This window comes from Adiantum capillus-veneris, chromosome 25 (assembly GCF_014529385.1).
Source record: "Adiantum capillus-veneris isolate H3 chromosome 25, ASM1452938v2, whole genome shotgun sequence".
Lineage (NCBI taxonomy): Eukaryota > Viridiplantae > Streptophyta > Polypodiopsida > Polypodiales > Pteridaceae > Adiantum > Adiantum capillus-veneris.
In genome coordinates, this window is record NC_140955.1 from 14,639,437 (window position 1) to 14,666,195 (window position 26,759).

The 26,759-nt window shown below is 45.4% G+C and overlaps 1 protein-coding gene across 1 annotated transcript in view; it reads right to left on the reverse strand.

The window, feature by feature from the left end:
* Positions 1-26,759, reverse strand: part of LOC147424445 (callose synthase 10-like) — a 203,621-nt gene that overhangs the window by 20,256 nt on the left and 156,606 nt on the right. The window contains exons 32-41 of the mRNA XM_086499522.1: positions 9,038-9,181; positions 8,895-8,954; positions 8,662-8,821; positions 8,392-8,506; positions 8,190-8,309; positions 7,447-7,562; positions 7,272-7,355; positions 6,980-7,092; positions 6,852-6,904; positions 6,419-6,595 (exon numbers count right to left, since the gene is read on the reverse strand). Of these exons, the coding sequence (XP_086355648.1) occupies positions 6,419-6,595; positions 6,852-6,904; positions 6,980-7,092; positions 7,272-7,355; positions 7,447-7,562; positions 8,190-8,309; positions 8,392-8,506; positions 8,662-8,821; positions 8,895-8,954; positions 9,038-9,181 (1,142 nt within the window). The remainder of the gene's footprint in view (positions 1-6,418; positions 6,596-6,851; positions 6,905-6,979; positions 7,093-7,271; positions 7,356-7,446; positions 7,563-8,189; positions 8,310-8,391; positions 8,507-8,661; positions 8,822-8,894; positions 8,955-9,037; positions 9,182-26,759) is intronic.

Genomic DNA, 26,759 nt, shown 5'->3' on the forward strand with positions numbered 1-26,759 from the left:
GGTTGCGACATACGAAAGCACTTCACGACTGGGGAAACGACGCCATGTGGATACATACTCCTGGCTCTCCAATGCAACAAATTCGTCTTGAAGGAGGTATGGATCCCGTCGTTCAGCATAGCTCTTTGTCAGTAGAGTCCAACCCTGACTTGGAGCAGCCGGTCCCTCCTGATGGGTCCGATGAAGACTTACTGCAATGGTTAGAAGCTACCTCTTCGATGCCATGCTATGTAGTCTCTCTTCAACCTTTGCCAACAGATTCACCCTCTCCCCCTGATCCTACACCTGAAGCTAAACCTGAAGCTACAGCTGAAGCCAGTAATCCCAGTCAGCCAAGTGAGCCAGAACCAAGTGGACCGGTCTCTGGTGCCCATCCTTCAGAGGGTCCCTTGATGGAAACCGTCGGCCTGGGTGAGCCTCTAACCCACCATAGAAGGGGGAAAAAGTCTCCCTTGCAAGAGTTGGCCAACACCCCAGCTCCTTCTTTAGCCTCTACTCCATCTGACTCTCCACCCATGCCGGAGCACTTTGAGGTATCTGAGGATTTACCATTTGCAGAGCTTCCATCAAGATGGTTGCAAGAAGAGTATGCTGATTTCAACATTGATCAGACGCCAGCTCATAATGTCCAGAAGCTAACAGAGGCGGCACGGTCTTCTTTCCCTGACGCAGCCTCGCCCACTGCACCGCCTGACCCAATCAGAGAGGTCAACCTAGGCGGCCCTGACAACCAGCAGCCCATCTTGTTAGCCACTTGGTTATGGGATCGCCCTGCTTACTCGACCTGGTAATCTCTTTCGCGCGCTCTTTCAAGGATGTGTTTGCCTGGTCTTACCACGATTTGGAAGGAATCCCAGCAGAGCTAGGAATCCACACAATTCCTCTGGTTGAGGGGGCTAAGCCGGTCAGAAGACGGGCTTACAAACTGAATCCAAAGTATGCAAAAGCAATCAAAATCGAGTTGGAAAAAATGCAAGAAGCAGGTATTATTGTACCAGTAGAGCACTCAGAATGGTTGTCCCCTATGGTTATTGCCCCAGAGAAGCAATCCAACCATCCTTTGCAGGTCTCGATGGCGTGGCTACCTTTTGAGAGATGGGGTTTGGACTTTGTGGGTCCAATATATCCCCCGGCTCAACCAGGTAATCGCAAATATCTGCTAGTGGCTACAGACTATGCAACAAAGTGGGCAAAGGTACTAGCGACAGTAGATTGCACTGGCAATACAGTAGCCAAATTTTTATATGAAAATATTTTATGCAGATTTGGATGTCCCTTAGAGATCACAAGTGATAGGGGCAGTCATTTTGTCAATGACATGATCTCAACTTTGCTGGCCAATTACAAGATTTTTCATCGCAAGTCGTGCTCTTATTACCCTAGAGCAAATGGGCAGGCTGAGAGCACCAACAAGGTTCTGATCGCCCTCCTACGAAAAGCATGTCATCTCCATCCAGCATCGTGGGCTCAGGCTGTGCACGGCACTCTTTGGGCATACCGTACATCTTTCAAAGCAACAACGAATCACACGCCTTTTCAACTCGCTTTCGGTTTGGAAGCCATAGCTCCATTTGAGTTCAACTCCGGATCCCCTAGGGTGGGCAATCTGCATGCAAGTTGGGGCATGGAAGCTGCTTCTATATCCCGTCTTGCCTTATTGGATGAAAGCCGCCTTTTAGCTTCTCATGCTCTGCAAGCGGAGCAACTTCGTTGCAAAGTGTGGCACCATCGCCACCTCAGAAAGCCGAAAATAACGCAGGCACACTGGTGCTACTCTATCAGGCAAAATATTTGAAAAAAGCAAAGAAGCTGGTTCCAACTTGGCAAGGGCCCTTCGTGGTGGAAGAGATTTTACCACAGGGGGCAGTCCAGTTAGTCACTCTGGAAGGTGTCCCACTGCCTCTGGTAAATGGTTCCAGAATCAAGTGCTATTACTCTGAGTAAGCAATCTGCAGCATTTCGCCATATGTTGGTTCAAATATCCAATCTCTCTCATCCCAACTACCTTTCCACCATCAAAACGGGAGGTTCTCTTATGTCTCAATCTCTGCTAGGTTTGTAAAAGTTTCCATCTTTCAGTCTGAAGTATCATTTCCCACTCGGGCTCGGTAATTGGGTATTGTCTGCAACTTCTTACAATTCAATCACTCTTTCTCTAATTGTTCTATCATCAGTGTTATCCAGTTAAGCTCCTAGCCTCTTTGATGATCTTTTCTTTAAGGGTACTACCTCCTCTCAAGGTCTGCCACATATAAGTAGCTTGTCAGTAAAGATTTGGTAAGTAAGTTCTTAGCCTTGGCGTGGCTTGGCCTTCTTCGAAAATGGCTGAGCATTGTTTCCACTGTGGTCACAATGGGCAAAATTCAAGGACTTGCTAGTGTCAAACAGCGGTAAACTCTTGGTTGTATGCCTTTCTGCAAGGTGTGCAAAGTGATGTATGGTATCCTCACCGGAGGGGCACAGCTCAAACTTTCGTCTTAGCATTGGCAGCCAATCATCCCATTTGTCCAATAGGTCTCCCTCCCCTATCTCTTAAATTCACCCTCCTCCGCTCTCTCCAAATTCGGCTCCCTTCCCTCCCTATTCGTCCCTTTTTCATAGCTCCCGGCTGCAAGAATTTGGGCCTGTGCAATTCGCCCTCCTCTGCCTGGATTCGCCCCTGCCTATATTGAATTCGCCTCAACCCCTTGTAAAATTCGCCTATCCTTCATAATTCACCCCTATTCAATTTTCCCTACCCAGTTAAATCCCTATTCCCTCGCCCCTACCCTCTACCCTCCCACTCTCGCCCCTAACCTCTAACCCTCGCCCCTACCCTCTACCCCTCGCCCCTACCCTCTACCCTCCCACTCTCGCTCCTACCCTCTAACTCTCGCCCCTACCCTCTCAGCACCCCCTCTCGCCCCTACCCTCTTCCCCTCACCCCTACCCTCTAACTCTCGCCCCTACCCTCTCAACAACCCCTCTCGCCCCTACCCTCTCAGCAACCACTCTCACCCCTGCCCTTTTGTGATTTCGCCCCTACCCTAATACTCGCCTCAGCCCTAACTTCTTCGACTATTACCTGTTGATTCGCCCCTATACCCTATCCTCAGCATATCCTCTCGCCTAGCCCCACAAAAAATCGCACCAGGTCCCTTCTGTCCAGCCTCTGCCTAGCAAATCCCATATCGTTTTGCAGATACTCCACCTTGGTCTGCATCTGACTGAGTGCTTTCGATCACTTGTCTACTCAACTGCTCACTGTTTGTCATCCACCCGACCTCACCATGGCAGGAGGTAGCAAGCAACAGGAGAAACAACCAGAAGGAAGTAGCAAGAAAAAGGTAGAGTTGAAGAGGAGGAAAGCTCTAGTTGCAGAATGAGAGAGCGACGCAGAAGAAGTATCTGCAAGCAGCAGCAGCCATGACGTAAATGACTTTACGTCTAGTGACCCAAGTGATGAGAGCTACAAAGCAGACTCAGCAGCATCTGATGATTCATAGGTAAATTCCGAGTCAGGTGCTTCCAGTGATCAAGAGGAACATTCAAAAGTGGCTCAGAAAAAAGAAAAGCAGCCAATCATCACTCATGAAATCAAGAGGCCTGCTTCTTCGAAAAATCGCACAGCATTCTCATTAAATTTTCATATGCAGCAACCTCGACCATCTCTCAGTGAGGTGCTTTTGACTGCTCAGCTACGGACTCTGGGCCTCATAGCATTGGCTGATGCAAATTTACCTGATACGGTTCCAGCAGAGCTAATACATCAACTGTTGAAAGACTTTCCGAAAGTCCGGGGCCACAAGCTAACAGCTACAAGGCTTGGCCATGCCATGGGTATGACCAACTTTCCAGCTGTGAAGTCTACTACTCGCACTTTCTCTTTGCTGTCCAAGGATGCGACAATTCAAGCATGCCAAGAGTTATTGAGTTCGGATCACCCAAATTATGAGCGAAACAGACGGCTTCTCGCAATCTTCAAGTATTACTTTCTGGCTCGAGATGCCAACGAAGACAAGGAAAAAACAGATCTTCTCACTACATTCTCCCACTGCGACGGGCTATACTGTTTAATCCACACTATCCCATGTGGATTCCACCAAATTCTCTTCAGCTCTTTGCAGTCTAGGGCGAAAAGATTTCGGGCCCAAGTGCAGTCTGTGCAGTTAAGTTTTAAATGTTTTGCGGCACCTCTCTTGGCATGGGTCATAAACATACCTATTAACATAAATGAAGTGGATGTTCCTAAATGAAGTGGATGAGGAACAGGGAACCTCGAAAGGGAAAAGAAAAACCGTGAGCATGCAGGTTGACCCCACAGTCACCAAGAAAAAGAAGATCAAGGTGAAAGTGGTGAAGGATACAGTGAAGTCTCTACTCTCCTTGCCAGTTTCTGAGAGCCAACAGACTAGGGTACATCTTTAGCGTCACACGTCTACTTCTACCCCTGGTTCTGCTGTGCCGACACCAGTGTCTACTGCCGCTCCTCAGGACAGGATGGTCACTTCACCCATACAGAATCCTCTTCCTTCTTCTCCCATCTTCACTCATACACCGGTCAACATATCTCTCGCTCCACCTACAACAACAATCTCCGAGGCACCTACTACACCAACTTTACCTAGCTCGCCGGCTGTGCCACATGTGCACCCTCCAGCATCACATCCATCTGAGGGATCTTCAAGTAGGACCGACTCCACTTCTCTGTTTCAGCTTTCAGAGAAATTACTTCAGGACTCCAGAGCTGCTATTGCGACCATCGAGCTAGGCGCGCAGCAGCTAGCTGCAACCCACCAGCATCACTCCGCCACATACGCAACTATGGAGGGATCTCTGCGAGTTGCTGAGAGTGCCATCGCAGATTGAGATGCAACGATTTTTGCACTACAGCAGGCATTGAAGATAAAGTCGAGGATTATTGATGACCTAAAAGCACAGGTGCAGGGATTTCAAGAAATGCTTATGTATGGTAACAGGCCTACCCAGGCTCCTGTGGGATATGGATGGACTGGGCCAGGGATACAGGTCCTGAATCTAGCAGGTTTTGCAGCGCCAACCCTCTCAGCAGTTCATGGGACACTACCCAGCAGGTCCCTCTCAGCCCTCTCAGCAGTTCATGGGATGCTATCCACAGCCCCAGTTCCAGTACTTTACTTAGCAGGGGTCTCAGGTCCAGATGCCACACATGCAGAGCCAGAGTGTTCCTTGCTGTGACGGTGTTGCTGGTGCACACCACCATGGTTGTGTTACTAGGCGTCCGGAGTTCACTTCAGGACAGGTGCTTCCATCCGCTGTGCAGCAGATGGCTGCTACAACCACAGGAAGCCAAGTTATGCAGAGCACAGTACAGCAACCGCATAGTTACACAATCGATCTGATGGCTCCTCCCGATCCGGATACTTCTGGAGCAGCAGTGGCGACGACACTTTCCCTTGGGTGAGAGGACTGTGCTCTTGCCCCACCTTTCATTGTACATATAGTTACTTTTGCAGTTTCATTCAGTTTTGGCTCACCGAGACGGTGACCAGTCTTGTGGCGGGCAACCTATAGCAGGCTACAGTGTCACTTTCACAAGACACAGTTACAGTTAGTACAGTTGGTCTGGTCTGTTCACACTGGACGGACACTCTCGGCAGTGACACGTGGCAGGGATACGGATGGTGGCCTAGTGGACATGTGGCCAGGTCACACTTAGCTGGTTGACATTTATGAGCCGTTGGTGGCTCTTTATGATTGTATCTATGAGTAGTAGCCGTTGGGTCATTATCATTATCTTATATAGATGGTCGGTTCGTCGTCTTGGCAACGGGTCTTACACAAAGTCTTACACAAAGCAGAGTATCACCATCCCTGCACATCTGAGCCTCGACACCCCATTTGTACCTGTGAGTCCTGGGCTGGAGCTGAGTGTGCTGCCACGCCAGAGTCTGTACATGGTTCTTTGAGATAGTCGAGTCCACATGTTCTAGTCCACTGTTGTGTTCTGTTGTTATCAATTGTTTCGTGTTTCATTCTATTTGAGTGAGTTTCCATTTGTTTGAGTGAGATTGTCTCGCACATTGCACTAAGCGGCACCCACACTGTGGAGAGCACGACACATTATTCGCGCTACAATTTCCTTGCAAGTGAGACAAAGATTTGGAGGTTAAAAAATTGTGAAAAAAACTGGAACAACATCTGAGTATTAATATCCTGGCTTAAAAGCAACCAAGTCTTAGGAACACTCATAACAACAACCGAAAGCTAAAAGAAATTGACTACTAGATCCTGAAACATGTGGTTGTCTTCTTAGCTATGTAGCATTTCCCCAAATAGCATCATGGAGAGAAATTTATAGGAAAATGTTTCCCCTTTTACACAAAACCTTTCCCTGCTTTCATATTGGGCAATTTACCACTACTATGCCTCAAATAGAAAACAAAAAAATGCAACTTACCATGGTGCAGACATAGTAGCCCACTGATGTAGCATAAAAAGACAGCATTCTGAAAAAGTCCAGAAGTTGTCCTAAACGGTAAACATCTCTACTCAGAGACTGTTCTCCATTGCCACTCGACACCTTCGCCTCAAACATAGCTATCTGATTCAATCCAACATCTCGTCCTTTTCCAACCTGCTCAAATGAATAAAATCAGCTGTGGCTTGAGCTTTGTATACTTTTCTTGAAAGAGCCAGCATTTGAAGAAGCCCAACAGCAAGTGATTCGCATCAAAAACATACAATATCATACTTGCTACACCAAATTTGTTACTAGGAAAGATCGCTAAGCGTCATTAATATCGACAGAAAAGCTCACACAAATTGCGCAGTACTCTTATTAAGCATTCTAAAAGGGACACCTATTCACAACTACTTAGCAAAATGAATGCCTGAATATATTCGTGGTGCGTCACATTCCCTTGACGCAAAGTTGAATTGAAGCCTGCAGCAGACAAAAACATAAGAAACAAAGATTTGAACGTAAATAACAACTTTCACATGAAAGCAACGGAAATACCTGCATAAATATCTTCACTAATGTTTATAACCTTTGATGCTTTACTGAAACCGCCTCTTGTAAGATGGAACAATCGATCAAACACATCTGGGTGCCCATAATGCATTCGTACCCTGCAAAAGTTCTTTACCTCTGATGAACATCTCAAAACACGTCTCCAGAAATGCATCTTCACATTTTCGCACAGAACAATACCACGCAGTTATTTGCGAGTAAAAAATTCATGCTTAAATATGTGCATATCACAGCCAACAGGTCAGCTCCAATGCTGAAGTGATAATATGTGACCTACTTTAAAGGTCTTGCCAGAACACGTTGTCCTAATGTCACAAAGCTTGTTTCTTGATTGGACATGAACCAAGCCAATGAAGAAACACTGCAAGAACAAAAAGAGACTCATTTGTTAAACTCCAAGGAGTCAGGGCTGTCTTAAAAGATTAGTCAACTTTATTAAAAGGTCTGCATACCTTCCAGTAAATACATGCTCTCGCACTCCAAGAATGGTCGGGGCCCGAAGACCATAATCTCCTTCAAACTCTTGTAGAAGGTTGCGCATCTTTAGAGCCTCTTCAAAATAATTATCCTTTAGCCAAGCACACACGTGTAAGAGCAGCTCAGAAACAATGCCATAGGAAAACTCGTGCGCAGCAAACCACAAATGTGACAAATTGAAAATTACTTTTGTGAAACTTATAAAGATGTTTACTAGGAATGCTCACCCCTCCCATATCTATCAATATGGCTTTTCGTGCACAGGTTGAAAAACTTATTTAGCAAACAGAAATCACTATTAAAATCCCAACTCATAATATACACATGTCAATTGCTCTCTGACTCCATTAATCCAACATATGGTATCAGAGGATTAGCACTACCTAATCCAGCTGGCCTATTAGCCCATAGCTAATTAGTCATCATTTACTTAATAAACAATGGCCTTTTGAGCAGAAGATCTCCCTTTTAATTACTGACAAACCGAAGGCAATTCCCTAATCATATTCGAGCTTGTATAATGGGGTATCAGAACACCAGACATTGATTGTGCAACAATCAGGTTTTCCTCTGTTATTTGTTGTACGAAACAAAATGAAGACAAGAAAAAACTCAAACCGACATCAAGTTTCAAAGTGAAAGGAACAAATGCAATGAATCAAGTCCAATTTTCAAGCAGTTGAGAGAGAGAACTTAAGTGCCTCCACAGGAGAGCAACCTGGTTCATGTCAATGGTCTGAATAGCATCTCCTCGTGTGAAAATAACAGCATGATTTTGATTTTCTGGTTTTCCTTCTCCCAAAATAGGGTTCCCAGGAAGCTTGATTGAGTAAATTTCCTGCCCATCAAATAATCAATGGTCTGACGGAAGATGGCTTGTTTGCCGGTAGCAATCATTAAAACTTAAGTTATAAACAAACCTGATCCTTGAGAGCACCACTGTCATTTTTTACCAACTTGGAGAAATAGTTCTTTTCTCCCTTGCCAGTTTCACTCTCAACCTCGTCGATATACGCTATCCTCAAAGCCTCATTTCTGTAACAGATCATTGTCAAGTTAGACGATGCCATTGCATTACTTCTCTGAAGCCCTTGCTACTGTTGAACTGATCCATATCTGCCTCTCAAAAGCTATTAAATTTACTGAAAGATAAAATAAATCAATAGATCTCTTAATGGCCCAGTACTTACTCCTTCATCAAATAAAGAATATCATTAGCCTTGGCTTCTTTTTTAGCCTTTTGATGACCAAACTTTTGGCAGGTTATAACATATGTAAACTTGAGATCAGCACAAGCTTTTGCCTGCCTGGACTTATCAAAAGATGCTGGTTCTGACCAGCTCTCTTTACCTACAAAAATGTGTGCAGCAGTTGGCATACCAACACAAGGACAAACACAAGAACCACAACAAGTTTGGCATACCTCCTGCTTCTAGAAAGCTCTGCAACATCAATGCCCTCCTGTAGTACATCATTCCTCGAACTAAAAAAAAACCAGTGTCAAAACAAAAATGCATGAGCTGGTATGATTTTCGCACTGAAAAATGAGTATAAATAAAGACAAACCTGTCCTTGCCAGTGTCTGGCCACGATATGATGCCCACAGTCTGAGTTTCAGAAGATTCTCAGGATCCAAAGTTCCTGACTTCAGCTGATTGTCGAATGTTACCTCGATTAGACCAATCCTTTCAAGAAAATTTTTCCACTCATCTGAAAACAACAAGTCATTTGTTTAAAAAACCAAACATGCAACACAGCACCTTGAAGTATGTCTTTGTACTGGAGACCACTGCAAACTGTCATCAATCTATGATGGGCCACAAACGACGGGTATTGCGCTCATGGCATGGTACATGGCACATGAAATGAAATAAAATACCAGAGTAACAGCAACAAAAGGCCTTAGTGGCCTATGAGACCAAGGGTTCGCACGAGTGATGTAATTGTCTCGGATTAAGAGAAGAGGGGTTGGGCTAAAAACCTAGAAGTATAGGAGAGTACAGCTGCTGAAGTACTGCGCATAGTTTGACTACATAGAAGAGGGAAGCGGAAGAAGTGGAGTGAGGTGGGGGGGACATGGAATGTAGACATTAAAAGACCAAAATGATTAATGAGAACAAACCTACAACCATAATACGTGTGATAAACTTGCAATAGGGATCAGTCAAACTGCAAAGGGGGAGCATGCATACAAGGAATCAATTTGAACAAATTAAAAAAAGACGGAAAGAGTTCCCTTCATTTTTTTGGTGGTGATGTGGGGTTTGGGCAGAAGGTGGTGGTGGTGGTTTGTCATCTGAGAGAGAGAGAGAGAGAGAGAGATGAAATGAAATGAAATGTTATATTAACGTCTTCAAAAGGCCATAGTGACCTATGAGACCAGAAAGTTACAAGGTGGTGGATCTGATACAAAGTCAGAGTAACAAAATAACAACAGTACAAAACAAAGATATATACTATGGGATCCTAGAGTGGTCGATGTGAACTAAGCAAAAATGGGCGGCTTGCTGGGATAGCTGAATCACAGGAGATCTAGCATCGGTCATTGGCGGATCTCATCAATCTCCTCCATGGTTAGTAGTCTGACCGGGCGTCGTGTATGCCTGGCCAGAGTGCTCCGAATCTTCTGACGTAGCCTCCGTCGATGCTGTGCAGTCTTGGGCACCTAGATTTCCCCAGTTCAATCGCTCCTTCGATCAGTGTGCCTCTGGTGTGAGACGAGCAGGAGCTCTGCTGTGGGAGTGGCTCTTGTGGCTATCCCGTGTCTGCTCAATAGAGAGAGAGAGAGAGAGAGAGAGAGAGAGAGAGAGAGAGAGAGAGAGAGATTTTAAACGTCTACTAGAGGCCGAAATCGGGCTATGAGAATGATCACAGTACATGAGGTAGGTGTCCTGTGTGTGTCCATGAAGGATAAAATATACACAAGTAAAAATAGTATCTCATGGGGTGGCTGGGGGATGAGGGGAGTGACACATGGAGTGGGGGGTGGGGCTCTAGATCTAGGGGGAAGATGCAATCCTATATGTTGAGAAGTACAATCATGAAAAAGGAATGTCATCATAACTCTAGCGCCATCCAGTACTATAGTCAAGGTGTAAGACATGATGCATGGGCGGGTATGTAAGGACATGGGTCCTACGGGCAATGCCACCGGCACGGGCGGACAGTGTGTACGCTAAGGGGAGGCTATAAGATAGCACGGTTGGGTGGAGACTAGCAAACGCATTACCACCGCCCTTTCATTGGTATCAGAGCTATTTTTGGGAGGAGGGGAAAAGCGGGTTGCATGTGCATACGACGCGCTACTTCTCTCACATGTTCTGCAGACAGCGACACCTCCGCTATGCAGCAAAAAGAAGACACGCACAGTTTCCTTAGCCCAACGCACGTGGACAGACAGCGACAGCCGACCGTAGCCACCACACCTACGCCCTCCACAGCGCACGACTAAGGCGGGCGACCAAGGCAAACTCGACCGCGCCGTTGGCTACGCGCATAGGAAGGCCCGCTTAACCCTTGCATGAAGGAGGGTTGAACCCACCCCATGAGGGTAAGAGGCCAACAGTTTACCATCAAGCTATTGACCATTGTTGTGTATAACAAGGAAAGATAGCATACTTGTGTTGAAAGGAAAGCTAGAAGGAAAGGGAAAGCTTCAAACTTCAAGGAAGTAGTTTCACCCCTCCTTTTCACTTCTTGAAAAATTCTTTTTTCCTCAAGGAGGTAGCTTTAAAGTGAGCAAAAGCCTTGACAAAAACGACGAGTTTTTGTGAAGAGGCAACAAAAGTGTTCTTACGACGAACGACACGTGAAGCGCTACAATTCCCGCAAGGCAAGGTTCGCATGCAACGTAAATCGCGGAGCATACAAAACACAAAGACTTCAATTTCACAAGATACAAGTTGACGTTTTTTCTCTCTTTACATTAGTGTGTGTTTACCATGGCCAGTGAGGATATCCCATCTACACACACTTTTGATTTTGAGCACGTAGATCAAAATCGGGGCACCACGGGTGCTGTTGATGTTTTCTCTCTCTTTATATTAGTGTGTGTTTACCATGGCGAGTGAAGATATTCTACCTACACACTTTTAATTTTGAGCACGTAGATCAAAATCAGAGCACCGTGGGTGCTGCTGATACTAATATGCATGATGATCATGATCTAAGAGATCATGGGCTTGTAGATATGGCTTCTTTAAGATTTTGGAACATCGCCAAAGCGTACTTGAAAGCAACCTCTTTGCACTCAATGCAACTGTTACCAATCTTACGGAGTTACTTGTGAAATTTATAAATTCACAGATGGCTCAAGGAGCCACAAGTGGCACGGTTCAAGGGAACCAAGCTCGTCCGACTCAAGGAGTCCAAGAGACAAGTTCTGCAGAAGATGCAGAAGGTAGCAATGCATTACTTAAGAACATTACCATTCCTGAGTTTCACAGGGAAGAGCGTGATCGCAACAAGGATGCGGTCAATACCTTCTTACACAAATGGAGTGATATTCATAGATTGAGACACACCCCGGATATAAAGATGGCTGTGGAAACAAGTCTATCTCTTAAAGGCAAGGCCTATAAGTGGAGGATGAAATTTCCAATAGATGCTCGTCCTCCATCTTGGGCTACGTTTCAAGCTTCTTTCTCCAAAGAATTTTTGGACTCTAATGAATAAAATAAAAATTGGGTAGCATGGGATGCATGCCGCATGTCTGGCCTCTCTCTCACATAGTACCTTTCAAAGTATCGGGAAATCATATTAAAACTAGAAGGTCTAGATGAATTCCAAAAGATACGGGGTTTTAATAGGGGTCTTGACAAAGACTATCGTCTTCATGTTAAGACCCAACATCCAAAAACTTTGGAAGAAGCCATCAGTCATGCCCTAAGATCATAGTCACAAGGGACGCATTCCGGGACGGGGGAACGGGGGACGAGGGACGGGGCTGAAATGGATTTTGAGTGCAAAAAAGAGAGCGGGACGGCAAGTGGGGACGGAAAAGTGGGGACGGGAAGCCCGAAAAAGGGCGTCCCCTGTTACTATGCCTAAGATATGACGATGACCAAGAGAGGAAAGGAAATGTTCTCTACTCTAAGAATATTTTTGCTAAGAGCAATGTGGCTAAGAGCGAATGGCGAGGTAGATCTCCCACACGTTCCAAGAGGATTAAGAGACAATCTACGTCTCCACGCCCACAAGAGGCTAAGAAGCATAAGCACTCACGAGATACTCCACGTGGGTCTCTCAACACGGCTGATTTTGAGCGTGCAAAAAAACACAATTTGTGTTTTAGATGTCTTTCGGACCAACATAACAAGAAAGATTGTCCTCTTTTGCAAGGCAAAGAAAAGGCCATGCACACGGTGCAATGCCTCACATTAGATTCATCTCCTAAATATTGTGCTCTAGAGGTTCTTCATATGGAAGAAAAGCACAATCGTTGTGTGCCTGCTTCAATGTGGCAACCCACCTTTGGCCCCCATGATTTGATTCATATGCATGGCACTATTAACAGACAATTTGTTCGTATTTTAGTGGATGATGCTGCAACTCATAACTTCTAGAACTATAAGCTAGTCAAGAAATTGAAGCTTACACAGACTCCTTGCTCTTATAAGTATGCGGTGGAGCAGATGTCTGGGAATGATAAAGAAGTATGGGACACGGTAGTTCAAGGGGTTGAGCTTATTGTTCAAGATCATACAATGACCCTTGACTTCCAAGTTATGAACATGGCCGTGCTAATGTAGTTTTAGGACGAGAGTGGCTGCATGGTTTAGGAAACACATTGCACACTCATTATGAACACAACTCCTTATCCTTCATGGCCATTGGTAAACATGTGCTTTTGCTTGGTGAGAAAAATATACCATCTGCACCTCCTATATGTACAGCCGAGCTTTCTATTTTGCAGAAAACAGATTTAATAGATGAAGTCTTTTTGTGTTATTGCTTGTCTCCAAGTCTTGTGAATTCTGAAGAGCAAAGTGCGGTGAATTCTAGTAATGGTATGCGAAGTGCAAAGAATTCTAATGATAAGCAAAGTGTTCACAAATCTAACGAGCAAAGTGCTCTCAATTTTCATTCTATAGAGCAACGTGCAACTGTTGTAAAACAAACATTACAGGAATTACAAGATTCTCCATCCCAGCATAACTCTAGTTTACTTTCTCCTTTTGCACCGCAAAAGCTGACTCACGTACTCATGGAGTATAGTGCTGTGTTCTCAAGTGATTTACCATCGGGTTTACCCCCTACACGAGATGTGCAGCATGGCATAGATGTCTTACCAGGCACTAAACCGATGAGTAAACCACCTTATCGTACGAGTGCTAAAGAAGCCAAGGAGGTTGCCTGACCACCTTGCTCGTGGTTTCATTAGACCTAGCACTTCGCCTTGGGCATCACCAATTCTATTTGGTAAAAAATAAAAATGGTACTATGCGCATGTGCGTAGATTATCGCAGATTAAATGCGATAACCATCAAGAACAAGTATCCTCTCTCTCAAGTGGATGAGTTGTTTGATCAACTCCACGAGGCAAGATACTATACAAAGATAGATCTTCGTTCACGATACCACCAGGTGCGTATCCTACTGCAAGATATCTCCAAAACTGCCTTTAAATCACGGTTCGAGCATTTTGAATTTTTAATTATGCCTTTTGGTGTAACCAATGCTCCAGCTACATTTATGACACTCATGGATAGTGTCGTACGTCCCTACCTTGGAAAATTTGTTGTGGTTTTCCTTGGATGACATTCTCAGTTACAGTAAGATTGAAGATGAACATATAGAACACTTACGATTAGTGTTCGAACAGCTACGAGCTCACGCGCTGTATGCTAAGCAAAACAAGTGCGATTTCTTTAAAACAGCGATACATTACATTGATCATGTGATCTCTTATTCTGGCATCAAAATGGACACTCACAAGGTCGTTGCTATTCTTCGATGGTCACATTCCAACATGGTTGAGGAGCTTCAAATATTTTTAGGCATGACTGGATTTTATCGACAGCATATCCGTGATTATACCAAAATTGATTTTCCTATGACTGATCAACTTAAAGCAAAAGGTAAGACCTTTTCTTGGGAAGAAGCCCAAAAGCGCAGTTTCGAACAGCTCAAGGTAGCTATAGCCACTGCTCCCATCCTCGCAATCGTCGATCCACTTAAGCCGTTTGTGGTAGAGACTGATACTAGTGATAAAGCAATTGGTGTGGTACTTCTCCAGGAGGGAAGACCTATAGCCTTTGAAAGTAAAAAGTTAGAGCTCAACAAAATTATGTGTCTATGAGAGAGAGCTCTATGCCATAATTCACGCTTTACGAAAGTGGCGACACTATTTATATGGTGCCGAGTTTGAAGTAGTTTTTGACCATGAGAGTATCAAATGGATTACTACTCAAACGGACTTGAAGGGCCGTAAAGCTAGATGGGCCGAAATCCTTCAAGATTATGATTGTAAGCTACGATATCGCAAGGGGCGATATAATGTAGTAGCGGATGCACTGAGTTGGATGCCTCAGATTAATTCACTTGCTTTCACGGAAATAAAGAGTGGATCTTTAGAGTCATTACGTGGCAAGTGTGCACAAGATCAATCACATGCTAAAGTGTGGAGTGCATTTTTAAAAAGGGATCCCTCACACTCACATGTCTCTGTACAGCCAGATCAACATGTCTCTGCATGCGCAGATAAAAAATCCAACACAAAGAGCTCCACCTCTACTCACGAAGAGCTTAAGCGATGGAAGAATTTTTCCATTGATGATGGCTACTTACTCCACAAAGGTAGAGTATGTGTGCCAAAGGACTCACACAGTAGGCGCCAAATCTTATTTGAGTGTCATGATAGCCCTAAGTGCTCGTCATCCATGTATTCGTAAGACGTATGCCTTAGTTCGACGGCAATTTTATTGGCCGGGCTTACATCATGATGTTCAAGAGTACGTACTAAACTGCCCCCAACAATGCCAAGTTAATAAGGCAGAGCGCCTCAAGGTAGGTGGCCTTTTACATCCTTTAGAGATTCCACAAGGTAAGTGGGAGAGTATCTCTATGGATTTTGTAGTAGGACTACCTACTACAAATCGTGGCCATGATGCCATATGCGTAATTGTAGACCGTCTTACCAAGATGGGTCGATTCGTCCCACTAAGACTACGGTTAAGACACCGGAATTAGCAGGCTATTTATAGAGCATATATATAAACTCTACGGTGTTCCAGCTAGGACAAAATGATAATGTTATTGGCACAGGTGTTAGTTGACCTTATCGAACCGCCAAGCATCCCTCATGAGCCCGAAAAGATTTTGGATTCTCATGAGCTTCGCACCAGACATCATATCAGATGACACCTGTTGGTAAAATGGCTCGATAGACCTGAAGAAGGTTCTACATGGGAGAATGTCTCCGCACTGAAGCAACGTTTTCCTACATTTGTTTTCGAGGACGAAAATGATTCTCCAAGGGGGGAGTAATGTAAGGACATGGGTCCTACGGGCAAGGCCACCGGCATGGCCGGACAGTGTGTACGCTATGGGGAGGCTATAAGATGGTTGGGTGTAGACTAGCACACGCATTACCACTGCCCTTTCAGGGTAAGGTGTAAACAATCCATGCAAGATGGCAGCCGGATTTGCAAAGGCTCGCGGCTGCACCTCTCGTCTGCAGAGATCTAGAGTAGCGCTCCTAAATCTCCTGGACCTCTCTCTTGCATCCATGGACACATGGACGTCTGCGAGCTCGGATCTCCTCAACTGCTATAGAGTAGTCCCTCTCTGTGTGGTTGGGGGGTGATGTGTGGTGGTCCACTAAAATAAGTCTGTGAGTTGTCTGTCATTCATCTCTCATAGTAGATAGCGTATAAAGGAGAGAGTCCCAATGCTACTGTACCTCTAAAAGGAAATGGCCCAGCTGTCGCTAGTCTCAAAAATCCAGGATCTGGTGTAGAGTGGGCTGCCCTCCAAACAAGGTCTGATATCTGTCTCCGATCTCCTCATATGCTCTACATCTGCATACATATTGGCCCATCTCGAGTAGTCCCTTTGTAGAAAGTAGTGATTTGGCCCTGTATGGATTCTCTAACTGTAGGCCCTTTGTTCCTAAGGGTAGTCTCTGTGAGTCTACGAATCTCCAGCAAGAAGAGATCTAGGCACCTCTGATCATAGTAATGCATGATGCAAAAGAAGGGGCCAAAGCCCTCTTTGAAAACGCCCGCGGATCTCATAGTGTGTTGTGCATTGGCACATATAGTGCTCATTTATCTCTAGCAAAGCTAGCATAATCTCTCCTCTCGGGGTATGCCCTTGTATTGGCCACTCTCTATCTCAACCTTGTGAGATGTGTCAGGGGGACAGGCACCACGTGCCAACGGAAAAGAACAGACTGAACAACTTTAAGCACTTCACATAATATTCAACTGAAAGAGATGTACGACACGAGAGGGGGAGTGGAGGAGTTCCACCCCCACAGAGCACTGGCCCCAAACCTTGGTGCCCCTTTTGGTGTTTCTTTATATTGCTTGAACTCGGAATGTCGGTATTCTATCCTCCGCATCTCCACACTGAAGCATGCCAGAGAATGAGCCCTTGGCTCATATTTAAAGGCCCTTGGCCATGAAATCTTCAAGTTCTAAAAGCATCTGGTGCCAAAATACCTAGCGCCAAAAGCTGCTAGCACATTTTGCAAAAATCCAAACAGATACCACGCCATCAACGTAAAACGAAAATCCGTACAGGCTACCACATCATCAGCTACCAACGTAAAATTCTGAAACTCCGTACAGCCTATGCCACATCATCACTTTATTACGCAAGCCTTTTATGTCTGTGCCCAGATTTGTTTTGATGCCTTTAGGTCACTTAGGCCCCATCGGACAAGATCCCAAAAGTTGGCAAGAACTCTTCTTTAAAAATAGGCCGCTCGGCAAGACTTTGCAAGTTGGTAAAACTTCTTCTGTTGCTTCTTCTTCTTAGGATTTAGACCCCTTCGCCCGGATCTGCAAGTTGGCTCCGTTCTTCGGTGGCATGATATGTCCGTAGATTGTCACAAGATGAGCTACATAAGCAAACCAATAACACATCCAATCCCATGAGATAGGTGGGTGTCCTTATACTTGGGGCATGAGATAAACCCATCATTTGTCGTCCAAAGAAGATGGTCTCAATAACAAGCCATCATCATCCCCAATTCATGTCGCACAAATAGCCAAGTCCTCCTAATATTTATTCGAATGAGATCATGTCTGATAATCTTTTTTTTTCCCCGAGAAAAAGACCCTTCTATTAGTTAATGAAACTGCCAATGGGGCTACAAACCCCTCTACAAGAGAGGGCTACAACAATCCAGATAGGGAGACTCTCCCAATGAAAAAACAGCATATGTAAAACAGCATATGTACAATGAGGCTAAATCAAGAGATGGGAGGAGAGAAAAGCCACACAAGTGGACGGTAATGCCATCTGAGTACACCCTAGACCATGGTGAAGAAAGGCCCAGGACGCTAGAGTCGTAAGAAAGCCTCTGCGCTCCCGCATGCGGTCAGAGTTGCCCTGGAGTCTCTCGAGCTGTCCTCTGAGAGTATGGATCAGCTCTAGCCAATGATCCCAAACAGCCTCTGCCTGTGGTACAGGGCGAGCCTTGAAAAATGCGGAAGCAGCGGGACCCGCAAGATGAACCAGAGTGTCAAGCCACTAATAAGCTCCCAGCACTCCTCTCTCTAACTGCACCACTCCTATGGAATAAGCTCTGTAGCAGGCTGGAGTGTAGGTCGACCCCCTGCATCACTATTATCCTGTTGGTGAAAGATAGCTCAATCTGAAGTGCCGGCCCCGTGAGGGTGGACCAGGCAGCTGCCCCCCAAGTGTACTGCCAAGCTGTGAAAAGAGCTGGCATCAACTGAAGAACACGAAGCCACACCTGTTGTGCAAAAGGACAATCCCAAAGACAGTGACACTGACTCTCCACAAGCTGTACATGCAGCCGAGAGACCACTATGTACAAGCCAGCTCTCAACTGCTATAGCTCTGTGTGCGACCAGCCACTGGAAGAAAGTGACTCGTCTCGGTTGTCTGGAGTCCCACAACCTCTCCCAAAAAGCTGCCAAAAACTCAGTTGTGAGACCCTTCTCTTGCAAATGAGGTGCTGCAGCACGGCGAGCCTCTCTCTGTGCTGCCAGTATGTGACGTCCTAGTCGAACAATGTACTAAACGAAAGGGGACACCTGGGTGGTCTGCAAGAGGAGAAAGGGTCCCTCCAAAGCCACTCTCCAGGATCCCACTGTACTCAAGCCACTGGACAGCTCTCCCAAGGCCACAGTCTCCAGTGTCCAGTCTTAAGAGCTGGTGGGTCAGGACGGATGACACAAGTCCTCCCACAGATGCCCACCACTTGGATCCTCTGAAAACAACACTCTGACACCTACGGGGCCTCTACTCCAACTCGGTGTAAGCGTCCCTCACCCTGTATCTCGAAAAACAAGGAAGGTACTAGGCTTGCTTGCTCTGTCAGTGAAAGAGCAAGTCGAATGGTTGGCTCAGCGGGGTCGAGCGAGGGGACTTCAGTGGAGTTCCTTTGTAGCGAAGCTTGAGCCTCGATTTGTGTCTACTATTGCGGAGAGAGATGAAGGAATGAAGACGAGGGGGGGACCTCCCGCTGGACCAAACACGCCAAGGTTATTGGCGAGGCTCGACAAGCAAGAAAGCCTAAAAACTCAAGATGTAGGAGGGCGGGGCAAGGGGCAAAAGGCTATAGGTAGGCAGGCGGGGCGGGCAAAAGGAAGGCGAGAGGATAAGGTAGCGGCGAGGGTGGCTGGGCGGGCAACGGGAGGTGGGCAGGGCACTGGGTAGCGGGGGGGGGCAGGTGACGGGCATCAGGCGGGGATGGGCAGCGGGTTGGGTTGAGCGAAACATGGGCAGCCAAGGGCCTGCGCGCAGAAGACAGCAGGGGGTGCGCGAGGGCTTTTGTTTTTTTGGGGGGAGCAGCGATGGCGAGGTGGAGGGAGCGGGCAACAGCAGCGAGCACGACCTTTTTCGGAATGGTCTTATTTATTCTTACAAGGGATTCCCCAAAGACAGAGCCCCAAAAGCGGTAAACTCAAAAGCAATTTATCCCAAAAGCATATGGTCTGAAAACTGCCCAAAAAAGCCGCCAACGCAATTGGCACAAATCCGTACAATAGCCACATCAGCATGTGAGCGCTTTTTGCGGAAAATCCGTACGGTAGCCTCAATAGTCAACACAATTTGCGGGATCTCTGTACAGCCTTCCACGTCATCTAGTCATGCCCAGGTGATCATGCCACATCATCAATTTGGGACGAAAGGTCCACCAACTACAACACGAACATAACTATCTCCTGTCCATATCCAAAAATAGGTGTTGATCACCTAACCCATTGCATTTTAGTATTAAATACTATCACCTTGGTTTTGCCAAGGTTGATGGAAAGCCCATTGTCATGTGAATAAGCATTTAACGCATCTAGATGTCCTTGCAAACCCTCCAGAGAGTCTGAAAGAAGCACAATATGATCGGCATAAAGCAATAGAGGTATCTCGGATGGCGATGTGCTCCATGATGAAAGCCACCAATAGTGTAAGTAAAATCTACTACAAAAGATATTTGAGCATGATATACAGCCACTCCAACAGGTCTGAGCGAGACTAATAAGTCATGAATGCATGGTATAAGTGATGTGGGAGCCAAAACATAATCCACAGTGCTTGCACCATGCCTATGAGGGAAGCAAGTGGGTATCTATCAAGGGCATTCAAAATAGCCAATCCATGTGTTGTGCCCATCTCAATCAGATATCTCCCATACTCTGTAGATTCCTCAATATCCTCTGAGGTCCTGAAGAGCTCCATCTCTATGGAGTCTAGCTCTCTCAACATCTCCTCGGAAGTTTCAAAGAAAGATGCCTGATAAAATGATGTCCTACCATTGAAATCCCCGAGTAGGATGACATCTTGTGTCCTTGGGCAGCTAATAGTCTAGGGACCCATAGTGCAACGACGTACATCAAAGCTGGGTTGACCAAAATGTCAAAGAGCCACCCCTTGCTACGAGGCTCTTGAAAGTGTGTCCAATGGCATCTTCTATCTAGAATGGCCAGAGCCGCATATCATCTGGTTGACCTCTCCGTTGCCGCCTTTGCCATGGTGAAGCACCTGGGTGGGTTGGCAACAGTGACTCCCAAGTACATGTAAGACTCCATCGGCTCTACGTGTTTGCCTGCCGCCATAGAGACTGTCATACTAAGGACTGCCTTGGAAGTATGAAAGATCATGACGTTGGTTTTCCCAAGGTTCACTATCGGCCCTATTTCTCTACAGAAGTCGTCAAGAGCCTCAAAGTGTTGTTGTAAGTCCTCCAATGACTCACATATGAAAACAATGTCGTCAACATAAAGCATGATATGTATTGGGGATACCTCCAAGCTTTGTTGTTGCTAAATTGGCTTTATCTGACAGGAAAATAATTATAAATTAATTGTTGGATTTATAAGTGAGAGGGTTTTCTCGCTTGGAACACCAAGGAAAAATAATTCTAAATGAATTATTGGAAAGTTTAAGTGAGAGGGTTTTTCTCACAGGAGACATCCGAGTACGGAGTATTCCTAGTGCGTCATTCAGAGTAATGACGGGAGCACTGAGAACGGGAATATCTGTAAGGTCACCAAGAACGGGTACTTTGGATGCGTCACATCGGATGGGTGACAGGGAGCGTCGGAAAGAAGTATTCGACCATCCGGGAACGGACATCTCTGATGCGTCATAGGATGGGTGACAAAGAGCATCCTGAAGGAGATTGTACCGTAAGTTCGGTAGGAAAGGACTAGGTGATGGGTATTCCTAATGCGTCACAAGGTGGGTGACGGGTACATCGGTAAGGGGATATCCATAGTCGAAAGGAAATTCCGAACTGTGTTAGAATTGTGCACAAAGAAAAGCAAGCACTTGAATGAAGATGGGTTCAAAGGAAACTTTGGAAAAAACACATGCTTTTTGAGAAAGCGGGATTGCTTTTCGGGAAAGCAGATGCTTTCCTCCAAGGAAGTCTATGAAATTGTGTATGTTATTGCATCCAGGGACGCCTGGGAAGTGCTGTGAAAGCATTGTTTTTAACTTATAAGGTTTTATTGAGTTTTTGGACAAATTCGGACCATTTTTAAAGGTGACCGATTGCCCAATTACTAAAGCAGCAAAAACCAATCAACGATTTCTCTCTTTTTCTCGCAGAGCAGCGCAACCCCAAAAAAAAAAAAAAAAACGAAAAACGGCGGCGATCTCTACGTGAGCAGCCAATGCTCTGCTATCTTTGCCGTGGCCAAGGAGCTATAAAAGCATCGCACACCCTCTCCCACAGAGAAGACCAACTTTCGCAAGGAGGAGATGCTGCTGCAGATTTTAGCCGCAAAGAAGACGTTGCCAGTGATGCCCATGGCTGCCCTAAGTGTACTCGATGTCGCCAGAACCCAGTGCGCGAGTTGCCTCACGAAGAAGTGCCTACGGTGCGTGTTTCCATCGTGACAAGCTGCTGTTTTTCTCTGTTTTCAGCCCATAAACATCATAGACGGGGCTGATTTACGAGAAGAACCCGAGAACACACCTCTTTTGTGTGTATGATTCGAAGAGAGGATTTTCTATGTAGAGGTCTCTTCCGGGGAATTGCTTTTCAAAAACCGAGTTGCGTTTCGAGCGTCGAGACTTTGAAGATAACGATTTTCATGTTACGATGTCTAAGTATTTGTTTGTAGGTGTACTTCCTCTTAGTGAGGGAGTACGAGCAGAGGAAGGCATGAGCCTCTGTGGGAGAAAGTGCTCTGAGGAACTTCACCCAGATCAACCCAAGGGTTTGTACCTGAGCTTGAGAAGTAGATCCATGGATCGGAGACAGGTAGTCTCTCAAGGTGTAATCCGGAAGTTGAAATTCCCAAGGGAAGGACTTCATGTCCGGGAAAGCAGAGTTATTCTGCAAGAAGAGGACTCTGGGAACAGAGTCGGAAAAGAGTTACAAGGATGCCATGCCCTAAGTCTGGAGGGTGGGATCCAGAGGCGAGAACCTTGGTTCTTGAGGAGTTGGAATAGGGAACGGAAGTTCGTTGGAATAGGGTTTTGCCCTAGGAATAGAAAGCTGAGGCTTCGAGGAACCATCCGCATAACCCACGATGGATGCATCACTATTCCCAAAGCGTAAACACCTGCCGACCGTACCTTTGAGGTACCTAAGAATGTGCTTCACTGCTTCCGAATGCTTGCTGCCAGGATTTGCCATATATCGGCTCACCACTCCACTGCAAAAGCAATGTCTGGTCTTGTGGCCACCATAGCATACATCAGACTGCCCACTGCTGAAGAATGTACAGCTCGCTCAATATCAGATTTGGGTGCATCTTCCTTGCTGAGTTTCAAGAATGCATGCATTGGGGTACTCAATGCTTTCCCCCACTGCATATTGAAACGCTGCAAAACATTCTCAATGTATGTTTCCTGAGATAACTCAAGAATACGATGTTTGCGATCTCGTTTGATTCGCATGCCAAGAAAGTGTGTACAATCCCCCAAATCTTTCATTGCAAAATTATTGCTAAGTGTTTTCTTCAAGTTGGAAATTTCGGCAATGGATTTCCCAACTATAAGCATATCATCAACATACAAAACTAGAATGATCCTTGAGCCATCATCTAGCTTTCTTGTGTACAAGCAGTGATCCTCTTCGCTCCTTTTATATGCTTGAGACCTCATACATGCATCAAATTATGACACCACTGCCTTGAACCCTGCTTTAAGCCATAAAGTGCCTTTTTGAGCTTACATACTAGCTCCTCATGAGATGCATTCTCTTGAACAAACCTTTCAGGCTGCTACATGTAAACATCCTCATCGAGATCCCCGTGAAGAAATGTTGTCTTCACATCCATTTGGACAAGTTCCATGTCCTCAATCGCTACAAGACCAGGTACGGTTCTAAGCGTTGTCATCCCTTTCGCTGTTTGAACCCTTTGGTTACAAGTCTAGCCTTGTACTTTGGATTTGGATCACCTGAGGTAAATTTCTTCTTGTAAACCCATTTGCAAGGTAAAGCTTTCGCATCATTTGGCAGTTCTACCAAGTCCAAAGTGTCATTAGCCAGAATCGAGTTATACTCAGATTGCATAGCTTGCTTCCACTTAACCACATCATCCGTCATCATGGCTTCTTGGTAGCAGCTTGACTTACCGCAATAGGTCAACATGATGTAATCAAGACCTGGCTCGAAACGCGTAGGTGGACGAGAGACTCTAGTAGCCCGTCTCACTCCTTGACCATTGGTATCCGCTCCCTCTGGAGCATTGCTAGTGGAAGGTACATCACTAGCCCGCTGAGTTGATTTCATTGTCTCTGATGCAACATCCTCAAAAGTGACTCTCCGAATCTCTGTTTCCTTGATAGGTTGTTTATGCATCTTTGACTCGTTGAAGATCACATCTGAACTACGGATGACTCGACGAGATTCCGGGTGCCAGAGACAATATCCCATCTCTCCATCTGCACCATATCCAATGAAAATACATTTGTGTGACTTTGGCTCTAACTTCTGTCGAACTTGTTTAGGCACGTGAGCATAAGCTTCACAACCAAAAACACGTAGATGGTCATAGTGGGGCTTATGTTTAGACCATAACCCTTCTGGAATCTCATAATTCAATGGCGTTCTACGCGAACGATTTATATTGTGCACTGCAGTCAAGACGGCTTCTGCCCAAAAGCCTTGTGTGAGATTTTCCCTAGAAAGCATGGCTGTGACTCCTCTTGAATCGTACAATTCATGCGCTCAACAACTCCATTCTGAGCTGGTGTGTATGGTGCAATGAACTGCCTTTTAATCCCGCTCTTAGCACAGAAATTGTCAAACTCCTTGGAGACATACTCTCCACCGTTGTCAGTCCGCAACCTCTTGAGTTTCTTGCCAGACTGATTCTCAACAAGTGCTAAAAATTTCTGGAACACAGGAAGAACTTGATCCCTATGTTTCAAAGGATATGCCCACACCTTTCGAGTAGAGTCATCTATGAATGTCACAAAATAGCTGGTCCCCCCCTAGAGATTTGATTGACATAGGACCACAAACATCACTATGTACTAAATCTAGAGGTTCAGCTCGCTTTTGACCCAATGGTAAGTGCACGGACCTAGTCTGTTTGCCATAGATACAGTGCTCACAGACAGGAAAGTCAACATTAGACAAGACAGGTAAGTAGCCAAAACGAGTCAGAGTTCTCATTCCTTTTTGGCTAATATGACCTAGCCGGCAATGCCACAACTCAGTAATAGACGACAGCTCGGCTATAGAAATGTAATCATGACCATGCTTCTGACCTCTGAGTACAACAAGATTACCTTTGCGTACTATCCACGAACCATTGCCAAATGCGGTGTTGTAGCCCAAATCATCAAGCTGACCAACAAAAATCAAGCTTTTAGTCAACTTGGGCACATGTCTGACATTACATAAAGTAAAGTGCGTGCCATTCCTTAGATGCAATTTGACGTTTCCGACACCCTCAATGTCTAGTTCATAAGCATCACCAAGTCTCACTTTGCCACAAGAGTGAGAATAAGTAGAGAACCACTCTCTATGTGGTGTCACATGGAAACTCGCACCAGAATCTACTATCCAATTCTGTGCATACTGCGCATCTTCTGTAACAAGAGCCTCGACAGGTAGATCTGTTGTGAAGACCAACACATCAGAGGTAAGTGGCATAACAACCGCTGAAAGAGTCTCTACAATAAGAGCATTTGAAGACTCTAGCACATTGATCCCCTCTAACTTTGCTTTGCCCTTGTTTGAATCATCAAACTTAGAAGTTTCACAGGATTGTTTATCCTTCTTGCTTTCCTGCCATTTCCTACAATCCTTCTTCACATGCCCTTTTTTATGGCAGTGATAGCACTCGACATTACGCATAGAACCCCGAGACTTACTACGTGAGCCCCCACGTTCCTTGCTTTTGGCACGACTTTGAGTGCGATCCCTCTGTCTATCACTAGCAACGTACGCATCACCATCCTTCTTGCCTTCAATAGATTCCTGCGAATCTCCTCGATAAACAGACTCCCAAGAATGTCATTGTACACTAGACCGGTACCAGGTGTTGAGTTGCTAATTGCAGTACATAACATATCCAAAGATGAGGGTAAACTGTATAGCAAGAAGATACATTTGATTTCCTCATCGAAGACCAAACCCTGAGTGGTCAACTGAGTGAAAATGATATTGAACTCATCAATGCGAGTAGAAATAGTGCCCTCTTCCTTCATACGGAGGTCAAACAGCTTCTTCATCAAGAAAACCTTATTAGTGGCACTTTTCTTCTCATAACTAGAACACAACTTATCCCATACATCTCTAGCAGTTCTTTCTCCAACTATAGTAAAGTACACAAATTTGGCCAAATGCAAACAGAGGGTAGATTTGGCCTTAGCATCAAGTTTCTCCCACTCAACATCTGCATAATCACCCTCTGGGCGCTCCATGATAGGATCCAGCTGGCCTTTTTGTATAAGAACATCTTGAGTCTGCTCTTTCCATATAGCAAAATTCGTCCTATCAAATTTCCAGATATTGTAAATATCTTTCTCACCACTAGATGACATGGCTGCAAGCTAAAGATAATATGGTGATAAACACTGGTAATTCTGAAAATAATTCGGCAGAGTTTTCTCAAAAAACTGACAGAATCTCAATCCAAAACTGTTACAAGAGATCAGTAACGTATAAAAAGTAATGCTCTCATAGCATAAAACAGGTGCATCAACCACTAACTAAGCATAAAAAGTCAAAAGCTGACCCAAGACTACCAACACGGCGTCAAATGCACCTAGCCCTCTCTATACATGTCTTATGGCGAGGCCACGAAAAAGGGATACTCCAGCAACCTGTATCACCGAAAGGATCTCAACATTCGAGAATCCCCCAGCTCAAGAAAACCTCACGCTATTGACCCTCACAAAAGGTTATGCAGACAAGAAACCAGTCCAGTCTCAGAAAGGGTCTCCGAACCGATGTTGGCTGCATAAACGAGCTGCTCATTATGTAGTCCTATGTGGTTAGCAGATCTACAGTTATGTAGTCTGGCTCGTGGTTGCATAGTTGTAGTGAAGAAAGTTGTGATGATAGGTTGTGGCTTGAGTGGCTCTAGGATTAAAGGCTGCCCAACGATCTCATACAACGTTTCTGCATAATCATGCCATGCATGTGGGTCCTCAATGGGTGTGGTAGAGTGGGGCTCTC